This window comes from Pundamilia nyererei, unplaced genomic scaffold (genome assembly GCF_000239375.1).
Source record: "Pundamilia nyererei isolate P.nyererei 1_Seehausen unplaced genomic scaffold, PunNye1.0 scaffold00033, whole genome shotgun sequence".
NCBI classification, from domain to species: Eukaryota; Metazoa; Chordata; class Actinopteri; order Cichliformes; family Cichlidae; genus Pundamilia; species Pundamilia nyererei.
Genome location: NW_005187434.1, coordinates 2704772 through 2723152, shown reverse-complemented (window position 1 = coordinate 2723152; position 18381 = coordinate 2704772). Strand labels below are relative to the sequence as shown.

At 41.8% G+C, this 18381-nt stretch overlaps 1 protein-coding gene across 2 annotated transcripts in view; it reads left to right on the top strand.

Annotated features, from left to right (window-relative positions):
• The first annotated feature begins 1484 nt into the window (after window positions 1–1484).
• The window catches only part of dtx1 (deltex 1, E3 ubiquitin ligase), a 48312-nt gene continuing 31415 nt past the window's right edge, over window positions 1485–18381 (top strand). Inside the window, exons 1-3 of one of the 2 annotated variants that reach the window (XM_013909923.1) lie at window positions 1485–1787; window positions 1934–1987; window positions 2481–3097. In XM_013909923.1, the coding sequence (XP_013765377.1) occupies window positions 2839–3097 (259 nt within the window). In that variant the 5' untranslated portion in view covers window positions 1485–1787; window positions 1934–1987; window positions 2481–2838. Of the gene's footprint in view, window positions 1988–2480; window positions 3098–18381 lie in introns of both variants that reach the window. The other variant, XM_005729518.2, reaches the window with a different exon arrangement.

Here is an 18381-nt window from a genome sequence, read left to right as displayed (position 1 = left end):
ATTTTTCAGTACGCCAATGATCCCAGACACACTGCCAATGTAGTAAAAGCATACTGGATAGAAAAACACACTGAGGAACACTACTGATCACGGACTGGCCACTTTAAAAACAAATGACAATTTATTATAAAAGCCAGAAAGGCAGAACTATTATCTTTATATTATTTATTTTGAGAAGTGTTCTGACATTTTTGTTTAATCTTCCCATTGCAATAATAGTAGTTTGGCAGCAGATGCTGCTGCTGTTCCATTTAACAAGCTTTGAAGCGACTCAGTGGATATCATGAACAACAAGATTAATATTAATTAGCCATAGAACTTTCTATACGCTATTTATTTAAATAATTAGTCTCTCTGTTCTCAACAAGTCAATGGATTTGACTCTTATTACTTGCATTTTTAAACAGCCTAGCGCTTTTTGTGTATCTGTGTGTATATTTCTGTTGTTATGTAACAATCTCAGAGACTGCACATGTAATTGAGTCATTTTGGGTTTGTTTGTTTTTCTACCATTGTTTTCTAGTTTCACCAATAATTGAAAAAAATCCGCAATTAAAACTGGAAATGTATAATTAAATAAATCAATTTACTATAACTGCTGATTTTTCATCAATTTTGCTTAAACTTTGTTGCCAGAAATGTTTGTCTGCCATTGATGTTGCCATAAGACGGAGTCAGTGTGTGATTGAAAGAGGTGAAGTTGTCAATGACATGCAATCTGTTTCTCATAACTGTGACAAATTGTTGAAATTTGCTGTCTACATAGACAGCAAATTCACATTAGACTATTACATTTGAGCTCAGCAGCCTTCCTGCTCTATAGGAAGAGTACAACTGGAGGTAAGTTGAGTCGTGCAAAGACTCATTGAGATTGATGGCAACATCTGTTTGCATTTATAAATTAATATTTACAAACCTTCATCGATCTCTGAGAGTGTTTGCAGTCATTACCAGTCAGACTGCGAATATTTGCAGAAAGATTGTCTTGAGATCCAAAGTGGCCATGAGTGTGCAACACCAAACACCATTAAACTGTGGGCAACCATTTAGCCATGACTTGCACAAGTTGCAATCCACCACAGACTGTGAAAATTAAATGCAACCACCAGACAGCCACCGATTTAAAAAAAAAAAAAATTAATTTTAGCCGCTAGCTTGCTCTTTATTATTTGTAGATCCGTGTCTTTAATGGCTGACCCTGAAACAAAGGTTCATGGGACTTTCTGTGCAATCTTGTATGATTTGTATAACCCTATGCCAGATAGAGCTGGATCTGTATGTTTTATGAAATATAAATAAATGTAAAAACTAATAAGCAATTGTACGATAGTGTCTTAATATATTGCTTTGTTGTTTCCACATTACCTGGTCTGCTTCCCTTTCTTCACTGTAGTCTTATCCCATGCAAGGGTTTTATTTTGAAATTGGGGACCGGAAGTTGTATAAATCTTTTCGCCTTTTTATTGACACTTTGACTGATTTTATAAAAAATATATATATATGGGCTCTTCATACAGGTGTGCTTGGACATTTATTGTTGTTGTGATGATTATTTGGGGTTAGGCGGGGATCGTGCGTGTACTGCGTGGATGTTTGTCTGTTTGGCGTCACGGGGAAAGGAGCGCGCACAGCAGCGCAGCGGCGGCTTCGCTCTGCACTGAAAAACCGTGCAACTGGGGCATGCGTTCACTTTACACAGCGGACCAACAAGCTGGTGGAGACCGTGGCGGATTCACGGGAATACCGCGACGTGTCGATTTTCTGTAATAAACACCGGATTACTGGAGGTGGGTTCGGGGAAGATTTGGGGTGTTTAGCGATAAGGAAACGTAGAAATCACAGATGTGAAAAGGTGCGCTTTACCTCGGGCTTTTTTCCCTCTTTTCTTTCTTCCTCTTCCACCTTTGATAATCTGATTTTCGTCCGGATCCAGTGAAAATGCAGCCTGTACCTGACAGATGTGTGGCACCACAGCTGCAGCCTACAGGTCTGTATCGCCGCTATTAATTCAAGCGTGTTTTTTATGCCATAAATGAAAATTCAATATGAGGCTTAAGACAGACTGAGAATTGAATCAACAGAGGCAGTCTATGGCACTGACTGCATCTGAACAGCTTCTTATGCAAAAAATAATAATTAAAAAAATGTCTGAGTGATATTCTGTCTGCTGTAATTATAGTAGCATCTGGCCTTTTGTGCTCTGCTCCTGAAACACTCACTTGATTAGAATTATTTTGTTGCCAACAAAACAACAACAACAAAAATCCCCAGACAAATTTCTTCACTACATTTTAAGTAAACAAAACGAATTGGCACAGGCCGGTTATCGTGCTACAGCACGGAGCAGGTTAGATTTGTATCAGGTCCTCTAAAACAATGCCTGACTGCTTACTCAGAGGATAAATCACAGCTTTTGTTTGCCAGTGTGCCTGTGCACCTTGTCTTCTGTTTAGAGAGTATCCCCTGTCTACCTGCTGCAGATCTGCTGTGGTTGGCTGTGGAGGACTGAGATTGCTAAAGCTGCAAATCACATCATCAGCATCATCAGCATCAACATCTGCCACTTCAAACGCGACAAGACACAGGAGGACGCAGGCTGCTTTTTGCATGATCAAAGACGGAGAAGTCAGAAAGTACCTGTAGACGATGACTCCAGCGGAGCTGTTTGCTTGAAAGCAGCATGAGATAACTGGGGGCTGCCACGCTAATCGCTGATTCAAGCTTTTTTCCGTTTGGCAATGATGAAAAAGCCCCTCTTTGTCAGCTGACTGACAGGGTCGCAGTGGTGCTCTAGCACAGGACGTTGCCAGCAGCCGAAGCGCAGACACCACAGAGGAGATGGCTCGTCCAGGATCCGGGTTGCTGGTGCCCGTAAATGGGCTGGGGTACCCCCCTCAGAACCTCGCCAGGGTGGTGGTCTGGGAATGGCTGAACGAACATGGACGCTGGAGGCCCTACACCGCAGCAGTTTGCCACCATATAGAAAACGTGCTGAAGGGGGATGCCCGGGGAAGTGTAGTTCTAGGACAGGTGGATGCTCAGCTCTCTCCTTACATCATCGACCTGCAGTCCATGCACCAGTTTCGACAAGACACAGGTAAGAGTGTGCACAGATGACACAGACGCCGGTGCCAAGGAAAGCACAGATAACACAAATTTAACCATAACAATGGACCCAATGTACTGTATACATGTTTACTGATAAATAATCAGGTATTTTAGGATGTCCTCATAGCAGATGATGTCATATTATCCAATCTGGGCCAAACCAGCTTTAATGCGCTTGGTACACAAACTCCACAGTCATTCCAAGAGAGCCCCGATTGCTTTGAGGCTCGTGTATATGAGCCACAGGTAGAGCCAAGAGGCACTGCCACAAGATGAATGTGAAGCATAGAGCCAATTAAAGTGTAGCAGTTACATATTGAGCCAGAAATGCCTTCATTCAGCTGTTGGGATGCCATGACCTTGCCAAAGGTCACCATGATTTAGCAGTTGTGCATCCATCAGACAAATGAGATGCAGTTCAGTGTAAACCTCACTCTGTCTTGTTATTCATGTGTTAAACAGTTTGTAATTCAGCGAGTTACAGTATGTTGTTAGGATCTAAGTCATTTCTTATCCTGCTGCTACATGACTTCAGTTTCTGTAAGTTTTCACACCTACATACAGAAAATGGAACAATCTGGTTTCACAGTTATTAGACAATCGATACCCCGCCATGTTTGAACTACGGCGCGTGCAATCCAAAACTTTGTCCTCAATTTTGCATTTAATGCGAGCTCTGTGAGACAGCATGAGGCCAACATTATCTCGACTGAGGGATCGATCGCCTCTGGCCATAACGCGCTAACAGTAAATGCCGACCCCCCCACCCCCCCACCTTTCCTGTTACTACGTGTCGCTTTAGAGTAAAATCCAAGCCACCACAGCCTTTGTTTGGCTTGCAGTAATTCTCTCAGATGACTGCTACCTTTTAAAATAAGCCCAGATGCTTTTTTGTAATTCTCCACCAACGATCAACACTCTCTCTTTGTGAGGATTCCCGTCCTGCTTGTTCCAGTGTGTGTGTGAAGCAAAGGGGGGGAGGAGGTTGTAGGCATCTGTTAAGAGCAGCCTTGGAGAAATCGCAGCTTTCTCAATTATTATTCTTCACAGTCAGCTGTGGTTGATTACAACTCTATTAGCCATTTATTGTGACATCTTTGTTAGGATGCTCTGAAACTCATTTTTAAAAAAAAGTCTGACGACGAGAGCTTCCACTCTCTTAAGTTAGAGGCTGGAGTTGCTGTATTTGAAAGTGTTATGTAACACGAGAAGTGCAGGGACACTCTCGCAGGATGTACAGAAGGTAACTTCACTGTCCGCGGGTCTGCACTGTGTCACTTGTCATCAGTGTGCGTGATTCATCAGCATTAATAAATAGCTGCAGCGCCGTGAGGAATACAGATAGAATTGAACAGAGCTCAAATTCCTAAAAGGTCAGACCAATTTGCAAATGCATTAAGTAATAACCGTGTAAGTGTCTTTCAACAGATGGGTGTAGTTCAGGCTATAAATGCAGAGGAATATGGCAGCGGTCACAGTGGTCTGTGGTCTGCTTGCCCCTTTTAAACTAAATAGTAACAAAAAAAGTGCTTAGAAACCAGCAAGTAGATTGGGGTATCTAGAAAAATATTAATATTAGCATAATGTATCTTATAGTCAGTCAAACTTGGTATATCAGTATTTTTCTACTGTTCCGACATGCTCTGGTCGACTGTGCTGACTATGAGGACAACTCCACTTGTGAATGGCTGTCAGGTGGGTTGTAGTACAAGCAGCTGCCTGTTTTTCTGCCGTTCTCGTTGACGTCCCCCCCTTTGATAAAACACAGAGCTGCACATGTGTCTGTGAGATGAACCACTGAGTCGTTTGTCAGCCATTACCACGACACGGGGGCTAGGCCTGACGTTTATCACTCCTCACTGTGCTGTTCACCGTGTTACCTTCCCCCTCGGCTGGGATAAACCTGTCACGGCAGAGGCTGATGGACAGTAGGTCTGGATGCTGGGTGCCTCCTCCGCTTTGTCCTCCTCTGCGCTCTCTTTTGCTGTCCTTCCACACGGGCACACCTCTGTCCTTCGTCGTCATCGATTCAAACTCCCATGAGGCCTAGCTTCCAGGCTGTTGCGATGTTGTTGTAGCGCCGCTTGAGTGGAGGGATCTCGGCGAGCTTGTTTTGCTATAACGTTGAGTGTGATGCATTTGTTTCACATCGGATGTTTGCTGTAGCTCAGCAGGTCACCCTCAGCCACTTGCTTTGTTGCAGGCTTATGGAGTGTCCCTGTGGGGAAACCCCGTTTTGTCGCAGAGCCAGTGAGCTTGCCCTCTGAGGCTGTTTCCTTTTTTGCTAAGAGTTGTAAAAAAAGGTTAAGTATGATTGATATCCACTGTGTGTGTTTCTGAATAAATGCTTCTGTTTTTGCATGTGAGTAATTGTTGCTTGTGTGATTGGTGCCCTCTGCCTGTTATGATGTTTGGGTCCCGTCCCTGCAGGCTGTGCAGGGCTGCCCTTTGCTCCCATGGGTTTGGGAGGATCTGTGGGTGGTAGCCAGGCCGAGTTACTCAAACTAATGAGACAGCAGCTATGTTTTATCTCCATGACTCTCTCTAATCAGAGTGCCATGACAAGAAAACACAGCCACCGCAAACGACGCAGCAGGGCCCGGTTATGGAGGGAGTAGCCTTAGAACATCTGCATTTAATTGGCACTCAAAAACATACAGGGCATGGATTTCATCTCAGTATAGTTACTAGCAAAGAACAGCAGAATTACTGGTGAAAAACACCAGTCTGTGGTGAAATCCCGACTAGCAATGCTTTATGGATATAGTATAAGAGAAGCCTTAGAGGCTCATATAAGCATAGTGTGAATAGATATCCAGTTGAAGGCAGGGGGAGAATTGACTCTCGGCCAAGAAGGATCGATCCGTTTTCCTCCCCAGAGGGGCATTTAAACCTCTAAACACTGCTGTGGACTGATCCCCTTTCACTACAGCCACCCCCACAGCAAAATACACGGGCTTATCTGGCCTTTCCATCATATACCAACACTTGTGGCCTGTCTGATGGATTTCACACTGCAGCCACTGCTTGGATTTTAAGCACTTTTCCTTTTTATATGTATCAAGATCATATGTAGGTGACATAACCCAGAAACCCTCATCATCACCATTTGTGCTCTATCCCTCAATCTCATTTAGCAACAAACATTCACACTTATTAAGTATGCATCCAAAATTCTGTAACACCATAAAGTCACTTAAATCTGTTCTTCTCCGCTGAGTGCGAAGAACAATGAAAATGTAAATATTTCAATTCACATCGTCAATCTAATATTGATCTGATTTGTATTGAAGATTGTTCGGCTGAATTTAGACTCTGATTGTTGTGAATGTGCGATATGGATTCCAGCGTTTCTGTGACCCGGAAGAGTGTTAAGGTTTAGCTAACAGTGCACCACCATGACCGTGGCTGGACTTGTGCACGTGTGGTCAGCTTTACTTTTTAGTATGTTTGTTCAGATGTTAAATACAGCAGCATTTAAAAAAAACTCACTGTTTCAAAACATGCTATATAGCAAGAAATAAGTGTGATGTAACAGCAAATGTAATGATAACAAAATGAAGTTAAAATACAGCGTTAGCAAGTTCCGAGCTCTGATTGTACCTAGCTTAGAGGATATTGTTGATGCTAACTGTGTGCCACTTATGGAAGACATTGTTAAATAAATCAACAGATATCATTAATGTTATTTACAACTGACAGAATCAATACTTTAAAAAATGAACATTTTACAACAAAATGTGGATTTTCTTCTGAGGATGAAAAAATGTGTCATTTATACGCAATAGGGGAGGTTCAGGCTATTTGTCTTTGTTACATCTACCCTTCAGTAAACGAGGTAAGACATGTTATATTGTTATTTTGTATTCTTGGGCTCCACAGCTGAGGTCCATCATGATCGATTTCTCTGGAAGAGAAACTCAAGATCGGAACCTTTTTGCACATCTTTATATTTAAACATAATGCTACAAATACGTAACAAAAATCCAGTGGTTAAATATCTGGTAAACATTGTTATGTTGTTCCTAAATATTTAAGAGAAGCCACTCCCCTATCTCAGTTTGTCTGGTACGAGGTAGTCAGTCAGCAGCTACCTGAAAGAGCAGATTCTGTTTTTATGTTTGGATGCATTATGGATTTTTATGGAAATAAAAAAAAAAATTGCAAGATGTACTGACTGTGATGGGAAATGAAACCAGTTTATCCAGATCCCAAGTCTTGCCTTCTTGGTTTATATTCAGAAACATATAAATATAGTAAGAATGAAAGGACACTAATGGACCTCAGTCTGCAAATTACAAGAAGAAAACAATTGGCAAAACAAATGCTATCAATGTACCGCTGGAAAAGAAGAAATTACTTAAGGGAGGGCAAGTTCAAATACATATGGGGTCCATTTATGGTCCACACACACACAGAATGATGTATGTGAATGAATGGAAAAGAAAAAGGGGTTTTATGTGTGTTGTATTCTGTTCTGTTTTATATTCAAAGGGGCTATAAAGGCTGGTTTATAATAAGTTTCCTGTGTGTTAGTTTTGTGATCACTGATCTGACGTAAGTAATTGTTGAACTTTGCTGTAATTATATACATTGTTTTTATTAAAAATATGAAAACAGTGTGAGGTTGATGGACTAGATGAAGCTTTGGCATGTAATTATTATATATGTAATGATAAAAACACTGTAAAAACAGATATTTCTATAGTAGGGGAAAAAAAGAAGGTTTCTGTTATTTAATTGTTTATCTGTTGCACAGGGGAAGGTCTTCATCAATAAGAAAAGCTTTAAAACCTGAGGAAATACAGTTAAAATACCCACATTCACATTTTCCAAAGCTGTCGAGTGGGGCCATATTGAAGTCTCTGTTGGGTCCGCGAGCCTTATGTTTGACACCCTTGCTTTAATAGGTCATGATGTTGATATTTTCTCACAAAGTTGAGAAAATACATAAATACAATAAATCAATTTGAACTGCAACAGAGAGCAGCGTGCAGGTCATTTCTGCATACGTGCCACATGTGTGTGTGCAGTCACTGTTGTGAGCTGGCCCATGTGTGACTGCAGAGATAACCTCTATCAGCAGCTGTTGGCTGCTGTGTTGATGGAGCAGCTCTTTGTTTGTTTTTGTTTCACGAGCGTGAGAACCTCTTCTTCTCTGCCCTATTTCCCTCGGCTAAATGCCCTCTCTGACTAATTATGGTTGAAAGTGCCACAAGTCAAAAGCTCTCATCTTCTGTTATGTGTTGAGCTGACAAACAGCAGTAGTTGTGGTTTGGATGCTACCTGTGAATGTGCTCGAGCACTTGTTATGCTGTAGACCAGAAAAGAGGGTGGCGCGTTTGTGTGTTGTTTTCTTTTTTTTTCCTTTTTCTTCTTTATTGTCGTTTAGTAAGTAGTAAGTGTGTGTGGGAACTGTTCTGGTGGTCTGTGGGAGGAAGCTGTAAAAAGGATCCCTGCGATGTACGTGGTAAAGGTCAGGTACTGTATGCATCAGCTCTGACTGTGAAATCCCACTTGCGTCAGAAGAAAGAAAATAAGCAGAGAGCCCAGCGACTCTAAAATGCACATTTGGTATTGAAATGTGAAGAAGAAGCAGGTAGAAATAGAAACAAGGCAGACAGAGTTACCTGAAGAAGAAAGCGGTGCACAAGCTGACACACTGCGTGAGAAGATGTCATACTACATCCTCATACTGGGTGTATTTTGACTTGCAAGAGATGAATCATACATAAATGAGTGTGCATGTATATGAAACTTCGAGTGGATGTTTATAGCAACATCAAAATGATGCTCAGCCTATTGGTAGACCCTGTGCTCAGGTTCTCCAGTGCACCGAGCTTGGTGAAATCCACTTGCGTGTTGGCAGGAAAGGAACAGGAGCAGCAGCGCCGTGGAAAGGGAGGGGGGGGGAGCAGGCAGAGGTGAGGAGAGAAGAGGAACAGAGGGAGAGGTGGAACGTTTTCCTGATGGAAGGTGACAGAGCGGAGGGAAGGATAATAACACCGCGCACATTTCCCTGCTCCTTCATTCTCACATGCGCTCAAACACCTCGCCGTCCATCCCATCAAAGCGTGTCTGTTTTTAATTATGAAGTCATCTGCCCGTGTTTTTTATCACTTATCTGACAACATGCTTTGTTTATAGAGGCAGATGTCTGCAACAAGGTACCAGAGTGAAAAGTTGCTTGTTTAGTTTGACTGGCGTTACCTGTGAAACGGTACACATGATTCTTTATCCTCATTGCATTATAGTGATGAGCAGGCTGTGCATCCCCTGGAAACCACTGGCGTTGGTAGCTAAAGTGCATCTCCACATCTCCTTCTAATCCAGCGCATGAACTTCTAAAGCAGATATCTTACTTTTTCATCAAGGAAGCAGCTTTACAGCCACTCTCTGCACTGGTTGCTTATCAGCCCGCTCTAGGAGGTCAGTCAGATCAGTAACTGTTGTCTGTTTCAGCCCGTCTGTCTGCTGCTGCTCCTGCTAATAAAGACGTATGCATGATCACAGCATTATTTGATTAAACGAGCCTCTCTCCTGGATCCATTTATGGGCCGATCTCTTATCTTGTTCTAGCATGTCGAAGCAGTGTCTTTAAGTATCATCACTCTCATCTTGGGTGCTTTTATTTCCTAGATAAATAACTCTTTCCAGTCTGTTGCAGATAGAGCTGCTCCAAAATATGATAAATAAAGTGAGTCTTGTTCTGTTTGTTGTGTTGAAGAATTTCCGTGCGGCTTCATAACACAGAGAATCTGCCAAGTGCTAGCTAGCTGTCACGTTGAAAAGGGACAGAGTGTTCCTGCTGTAACCAATAGAGTGTCTTTGATCTACACCGTATGGTCTAACATTTACTGAAAACATCTTTTGACTGAGATCAGAGCTGCAGTGACGCAACTCGGGCTGCCAGCGGTTGCGGCGAGCCAAACTCAGAACTCCCTTGATCAGACTCAGTGAATACACAAAGACAGTGTGGGATTTTCTGCCTCAGACTTAGCTTTTTCACTTGCTTTACAAAAAAACGAAAGACCTTCCTTTAGCAGTGTGGAGGCACGACAAACCGCTAATGCTGAAAAGGGACGGCTGCCTCAACAGCATCTAAGTGATAAGCCAGGTGTCCGTGAGCGGCTGCAATGGATGGAATACATCATTCCAAAGTAATCTGAACATCAGACTACTTTTTGTGTTAATAAACAGCCAATCACAGAACTGCTAGCTTGCAGTGGAAGCTCAAATGCTAGCATCTGAAATATATTTAAGGGATCTGCGAAGGGATGGTTGCCGTTGTTCTCCAACACTTTCTGACTTATTTGTCACACACTGGTAACAACGTGAAGGCCAAGGCTGTTACAGTTAAACGAAACTAAAAAGAAAAACTAGCTTACATGCTGTAAGATTTGAAAAAATGCCAGCCATGAATTCGACAGCCCTCCTGTCAGGTGTACAATAATAAACTACGTGGTCCAGTTCTAACTGCAGCTTGACGGCCGGTCGTAAGTAAAAAAAATAGATAGTAGTCAGTTGTTGTGTTTTTCTTTATGTGTGCATTTCTATGCTGCCCTCACAACTGTTTAAACTCATGAACACAAAGGATGTATTTCCTTAACAAGGCGTGGGATAAACTCAAGCTTACTTTTCATATGCATTACACAAAAACATCACTTATTTTGGTTGTTGGCTGCCCAGCAGGCTCTGCCTAATGTCAATGCGAGGCATTCTCACTTTTTGCTACTCCTGTCTGCGTGTCACCTGTTAGTACTTCTAAATCATGGCTGTTGGTAAGAGTCCAAGTCCTGTGACTGTCCAGCATGAGGAGCATCCTGCAGTAGCCTGTGATATGAGGAATATTTGCCAGGTTTTCCTGGCAGCCAAACTCTGCTTGTGCTATTCAGAGGAGCTGCTCACACCATCAATTTTTATGCCTCGTGCCAGCAACCGCCACGGTGTGGAGGAGTTATGTTGTCAGCTTGTCTGTGCTATACTCTTGAACACAATATTTCAGGAATGAGGGAATTTCTTCTAATTCCACACAAATGTCCTTGGACTGATGAGCTGATTTTAATTTTGGTTTGGTTGTAAAAGGGTCACCATGATTTGACAAAGGCCTTGTTTGGCCATTGCTCAAGAACTGATAAGTGAAGTGTGACAAAGTATGACACAAACTTCTTAAAGAATGAAATGGTGAAATGATGACATTTCATATCCTGAAGGTCTAAGGTTTGCTTCACAGTTGCATCATGATGTTTTGCAATAATCCTTTTCTGGACGTTATCAAACGTCATAACTCAGGAAGTAATGATAATGATAATAATGTCGTTTCACTGTCGATACAGGTTTGCAAACTGTGTGTAAAAGTGTTGCCTCTGGGTCAGTTTTTATCAAGCTGAAACAGCAGTTGCCTCCTTCGTGTTTTGTTGGATGCATTTCAGTTAGAGAGAGATATGCTGGTCAGCAATGAACACAACTACAACATCTTTAGTTTTTTGTTATCGCTGTTACTTTTTCTATATTTTGACACATTATTGATTCACAGATAAAAAGAGTGGCTTTATCTGGAAGATAGCATAAAGATTAAAAGTGTTCCTTCCCATATAAAACTATATTACATATGACTAAACAATTGACCTTGATATGAACGTGAATGATGGAGTCCTGGGAGTGTTCCTGATAAAATAAGAAGGATGTTAATTATTGTGTAACATTATTAGCAGCTTACACCCAAAAACACATAATTTGTTGACTTGTCTTCAGTTAAATGCCAGACATAACACAGGCTGACAAACATAAAACAGTACCTAACTTGACAAAGCTCGGTATGCTGTGCAGTATGTCTTTAAAAAAGTTGAGGGAACTGGTCAAGTGGAGTATAAAAGCAGAAGTAACAGGTCTAAAAAAACTATCTACGTCAGATGAGCAGTATCTCAAAATCCCACAAATACATGCATCTGGCCCTTCACTTGATCCATCTACTGTTCTACTGAACTACTGTTCCTTTCCACTGACGGATGCCAGGAAACTAATCTTAAGGATGAAAATGGCTAAAGAGTAAGTGATGACCAAAAGGTTTCAATTGAAATTGTCATCAATTTGTACAGAGGAGGTCAGTAGAGAGACACAGCCTTCATCAGGTAAACATAGTAGAGACTCTGTCATGGTTTCATGGAGGCTGGATGTCAGTCAGTCGTGTTGGGGATCTTGCCAGCCTTGCTGAAATTGAAGCAGCACCACATTCAGCAAAAACCTAACACAGGATATCAGCGCAAACACTTCATACCATCTGTCAAGCACGGTGGTAGAGGTGTGATGATTGGGTTTGTCAGCCATGGGAAATTGACAGCAAGTTTACCATGAACAAATTTTTATACCAAAGTGTTGTATGTGAGGCCAACTGTCCAAATACTAAAGTTGGCCAAAATTAGGTCATGCAACAGGACAATGATCACAATCACACCAACAAATCTGGCAAAGTTCAGACCTCGACCCAACTAAAATGCTGTAGTATGACCACAAGAGAGCTGTGCATAAACAATCGTCTGCAAACCTCAATGAACTGAAGCAACGCTGCAAAGAAGAGTGGACCAAAATTTCTCCACAACGTTGTGAAGGATAAATGATAAATGCATGCAGAATACAATTCTTTTGTTTCATTGTTATTGTTTCTAAGCTACTGAATAATTCTACATAGAATTCACAGAGGCTATACGTCTTTCCCCCATAAGTTTTCGAGGTTTATATGAGTCTGTGGCGAGCCCTCAGCGCTTTCTCTCGCCTCTTTGTTTTGTCACGAACTTCAGCTTGTTGTCATTTAAGAGGCTTGATGTAGAAGACTGACAGTCAGAGGGATCCTGCAGTGTCACAAAATATTGCGACTCTGCTGTCAGCTTTTGAAAAGGTGAGAAAGTGTTGCCTGAAAGTCAGCCCTTGTGCCCAGTATGTGAGAAATGAAAGCCCTGGACAAGCTTCACATATAGTACTGTAAGTGAGAAATGACTTAAGTGACAAAAGAATACAAAAAAGTCTAATAAAGTAGTTCTGATTCTGGTATTAAAGTCACATTTAAGATGGTAAACAGAAACACTGGGACATGATTATACTGGCAGCCTTCTAGTTTCAGTCACTGTACATACGTCATTCAATGCCGTAATCATTTGTGATACTAGATTGAAACAGCTCATTAACTCAAATGTCTAATCTGCCAATCACATGGCAGCAACTCAGTGCATTAAGGCAGCGGTCCCCAACCCCCGGGCCTCGGACCGGTACCGGTCCGTGAGTCGTTTTGTACCGGGCCGCGAGAGTTGAGGCTCAGGTGTGAAATGTATGGTTTTCAGGATTTTTATCGGTTTTCAGCGTTATTTTGTTATCGTTTTGATCGTTAACTCGGTTTTTCTGGGTCTTTTCACGTGTGTTATGAATAAATCTTCTTTTTTTCGGTACCGGTACTAGTTTTATTTTGTTGTATTTGTCCGCGACACCTTAAAGGCCGGTCCGTGAAAATATTGTCGGGCATAAACCGGTCCGTGGCGCAAAAAAGGTTGGGGACTGCTGCATTAAGGCATGCAGACATGGCCAAGATGACCTGCATAAGGTCAAACTGAGCATCAGAATGGGGAAGAAAGATGATTTATGTGACCTTGAACATGGTGTGGTTGAATCGGATAGCCAGAGAACTGACACTGAAGAACAAAATACTGGAAAAAACACTGCCTCACTGTTTGTTCTCAATTTCTGCTGCAACATCCAGATGGTAGGGTCGGAGTTTGGTGTAAATAACATGAAATCCTCGATCCATCCTGCTATATATCAAGAGTCCAGGCTGCTGGTGGTGGTGAAATGGTTTCTTGGCGCACTTTGTGGCCCTTAGTACAAACCGAGCATTGTTTAAATACCACAGCCTACCTGAGTGTTCTGCTGCTGACCATGTTCATCCTTTATGACTACAGTGTACCCATCTTCTGATGACTGCTTCCAGCAGGATAACACGCCATGTCACAAAGCTCAAATTATCATGTTCATTGAACATAATGAGCTCCCTGTAATTAAATTACCTCCACAGTCACCAGATCTCAATCCAACAGAGCACCTTTGGGATGTGGTAGAAAGGGAGATTTACAGCCGCCAAATCTGCAGTGACTGCGTGATGCTGTCATGTCAATATGGACCGAATTCTTTAAGCAATGTTTCCAGCACTGTGTCGAATCTACCATTAATAATTAAGGGATCTCCGAAGTCTGGCGTAATGAGCTGTTAGAACCTCGATAGCATAAAGTTGTGTTCTTGAACTGAAAATGACCTTTCATTGTGATACAGGCGCGTCCAAACCACACCTTCACATAACACTATCATCCATATTCATATTTGTAGTTTTCATTTGCAGATTCTTTAATGTTACCTTACCGTTGGTTTACTGAAAAGTGGGTTTGTATAATGGGTTTCTCAAAATACTTTGACCCTCAAAAGTTAGCGTGCCACTGTGTCACGTCTGTAGGCTTTGATGAGGTCTGTCGAATCTGTGGTCAGGCTTTGAGCTCAATAAAAGCTTTTAGCAAACCAACAGCAACTTTGCAACAAGGACGTGACCCCGATTACATTCAGCCCTGACATCTGCCCTTAGAAAGCATGAATTGGTTCCTCTTAATAGACTCAATAATCGAAAAGGGAACGCTGCAGTGAAAATAAGTGAGCTTTTAAAGTGAGCGATTATGACTGGACAAAAGATGAATGTCTCTTCATTAAATTTGAGTTATGAACACAGCAGAAATGTGATTACACTTGTGATTCAGCTGGGAAAAGGTCTGGGCCTAATAACTCGTCGGGAAAGTAGAACATACTTAAGGTGAAGTTGTTTTTGGTAAATCTGTCACGGGGTACAGTTGATAAAATGTTCATCACCCTACCGGGTGGTCTGATATACGCTGACCTCTCTCACACCATGTCCAGTTTACTGCTGATCAAAGCTGAGCACTGTACTCTGGCACAGTGACAGCTTGCTTTAATGTAGCCAGGCGTTTCCTGTGATAAGACCTGACCGTGTCTGACAGCCATGAAGTGGGTTATAAAAGCCCATCTCAGCAAACTAATTTACTGCATACTGTTCATCTCAGTGAGTCAGACTTCTTTTATTTGTCAAATGTAATATTCTGTGCAATTTTTTTCCCATCTAGCCCCTTCCGCCATCGCCGCTTATCTTCCACTTCATATTTTTTTGTGCAATAATGGATCCTGGGTATCCATGAAATCTTCCCCTTTGATTCGCTGCTGGAATTATTTTCTTAAGTTCAGACAGTGAACCACGCGAGCTGTTCCTCAAAGTCGGCTCCGATTTGGGCTGGCCGTCAGTCAGCTTTCTGCTGAGCATGTAAATGGGTTTCACTGATTTCACTGATGTACAGTCTGTTGTAGCGGTGTGACGCCTGACGTGAAATATTGTGTCGTCACGGCTGAATACTGCACCATGTGGTGTGGGAATTGCACTTGTGTATATCACTTTCTCCCTGCTGAACAGAGCATGTCAACAATGTATGATGAGCTGTAAGAGCTTGGCCATATGTTTGGAATCACTCACAAATATCAAGATATTAATGCCACTGACAGTATTGTCATTTTAGCGGGTATACCTGCAATGCAGTCCAGTATATTCCATTTCTTCCAGACAGTCGTGGAGATTTTGTTTTCAATAACATGATGCTGTTGCACCAAATTGCATTTAGAGGTGGTTCAAATATCGCTAATGCAATGCAAAAATAGGGAAGCTAAAATAGTCAACTCTCTTAATGTAGTGAAATTACTGCACCACCACATTTAATAGTGACCTCTTAAACATTTGAGCGGTCATACAAGAAGTGTTATGCAAGAATGTTATGAAATTGCCTGCATAAAATTGTTACCACTATATTTTTACACCAAGGTGATTCCTGATGACCTACTGATTTTAAAACATCTGAGGTAATAGGACAAGTGGAGGACAAAAGAAAAAGTGGCAGGGTTAAAAAATTATCTATAGCAGATGAAAAGTGTCTGAAAGCCATGCCCTTAAGAAAAAACAATCCAGCAAAGACCTGTAACAGGACCTAAAGGATGCATCTGACCCTTCAGCTGATCCATCCACTATTTGCTCTTTCTCATCAGAAATGATCTCAGTGGAAGGGTGACGGTCAAGAAGCCATGCTTAAGGATGAGAATTAGGGTAAAACTGTAAACACAGAAATGTACGGTCAGATTTTGACCCGACATGCACAATACCATCTGGACTTCCAATGATCCCAAACACAGTGCAAATGCAGTAAAAGCAAGGCAGCCAACATCCAAAGAAGAGCTTTGAGTGTCCTTCAAGTAGCCTGGGGAACTATCTAGAAAGCTTGCCTAGGAGAGTTCAGGCTGTGTTGAAAAATAAAAGCGGTCTGACCTTTAAACTCATTTGAATTGTACAACTGTGTACAATATATTTCCATGCATGGAAATATATTGTATTTCCATGTATGTTTGCACATTTGAATAAATCTCTTCACCTATTTCTCATGTTCCTAGCAAAATAAAAAGAAATTTGAAGGTTGTCTCAAGACCTTTGCACAGTACTCTGTGAATCACATACAATGGGATAGTGCACAAAGACATCATCTCAGTTCCTTCACTCTTCAAATTCAAATATATTTGTAAAATAAAAACGTAAGTGACTCATTTTATTCCACAAATATAATGGAAAATATAAAAAAGGGGGGGAGAAGCCAGATGAAAGTTTGTTTTTATTACATAAAACCATTTCATCTTTACAATTATATACTTGAAAAGGCTGATTTTTTTTTTTTTTTTTTTGCAGGAAAGCCAGTATGCAGTAGCTAAAAAAGTCAGTGTCCAGTAATTATGGGCAGGCAGATGTCATGTCCACATGGCTTTCCCCCATAGACATCTTAACTCCATGGCTTCATAATACCTGTCATTACTGTAAAATGCAGTTGTGCCCTTAAAGCCACAGTAAATTCCCACAGCAAGCTGGAACTGATTAGCTTGTTAGTTTAGCACCAGCTGATTGGTACCACCTAGAAAAATCCCAGAAAATTTTGTTGATCACATAACTCAAAAGGGAATGTTGTCAAAAGCTGTTTTCAGTTTTGTCAGCCTATAAGTTGACTGGAAAAGTTAGCGTAGCAGGATTTTGTTTCCCGTGTGTGAAAGTGCCTCTCACTCCTAACAAGAAACCTGTTTAACTGTAACCCTGGCACTGCTGTCTGGCAGTGTGGAGCTATGTTTGTGTGAAGCCAAGCTTGCATGTTAGTGTGTGTTTGTGTGTCTTATGACGGTGCCTGAGGCTGTGCCTCCTACTCGCTTGCCCTAGTGATGTGACAGCACGGCGCTGACACGCTAACGAGGCTCCTGCTGGACGTGATGAGGCTGAAGTGGTGTGAAGCAGAAGCCATTGTGCATTCAAACACACTCACCTCTTCAGGGTAGTTCAGAGTCTTCTAGTGGTCACACAAACACATGCATGTACACAAACAAAATGAGTCAGAGAGCAGAAGATTCAAACCTCTTCATCCGAGAACCGTCACGACATCTATGAAGGTTGTTTCAGGGTCTATTGCGGCACTACAGGAGCTGGCAGGTGGACAGGACTGTAACTTAATTTTCTGAAGATTTTCTTTTTTTTTTGCCCCTCTCTGTCTCTTTTTGTTACCTCAGTAAGTGCAAGCTCTGCACAAGCGCATGGTAACTGGCCAGCTCCCCAGGCCAAGGTGTGGGAGAGTTTGGAGTGTTGAAGGGGCTGAGGATGTGTAGGGTTGCAGTGGGAGTTACGCCACTTTTCTTCACCACTTTGTCTTGCTGGCAGCAAAACTGTATTAGTTGGGCCGGTTTTACTGCAGTGTTCACTTTCTGAGCTCGGGCAGAAGTGAGACATCCTCTTTTTTTATTGTTTCGTTGGCAGAAAACTTCCCCTCATCACATATCTGCTCCTTCTCTCCTAATACACTCACGTAGCATTTCTTTGTGCACTTTTGTCTGGCCCTTTTCCATCTCCCCATTTTCTCTCTCCTCGCACCTTCACTCTATCTTTGTCTTTCTCCCCTGCATCTCCCCCCTTTCTTTTCTCCTGTTCAATCACCTTTACGCCTTTTCTCCTCCACCACCTTTCAACCAGCGGTTGCTCTTCCATTTTTGTTCGTTCATCATGTATGCCCATAGATAGATAGATAGATAGATAGATAGATAGATAGATAGATAGATAGATAGATAGATAGATAGATAGATAGATAGATAGATAGATAGATAGATAGA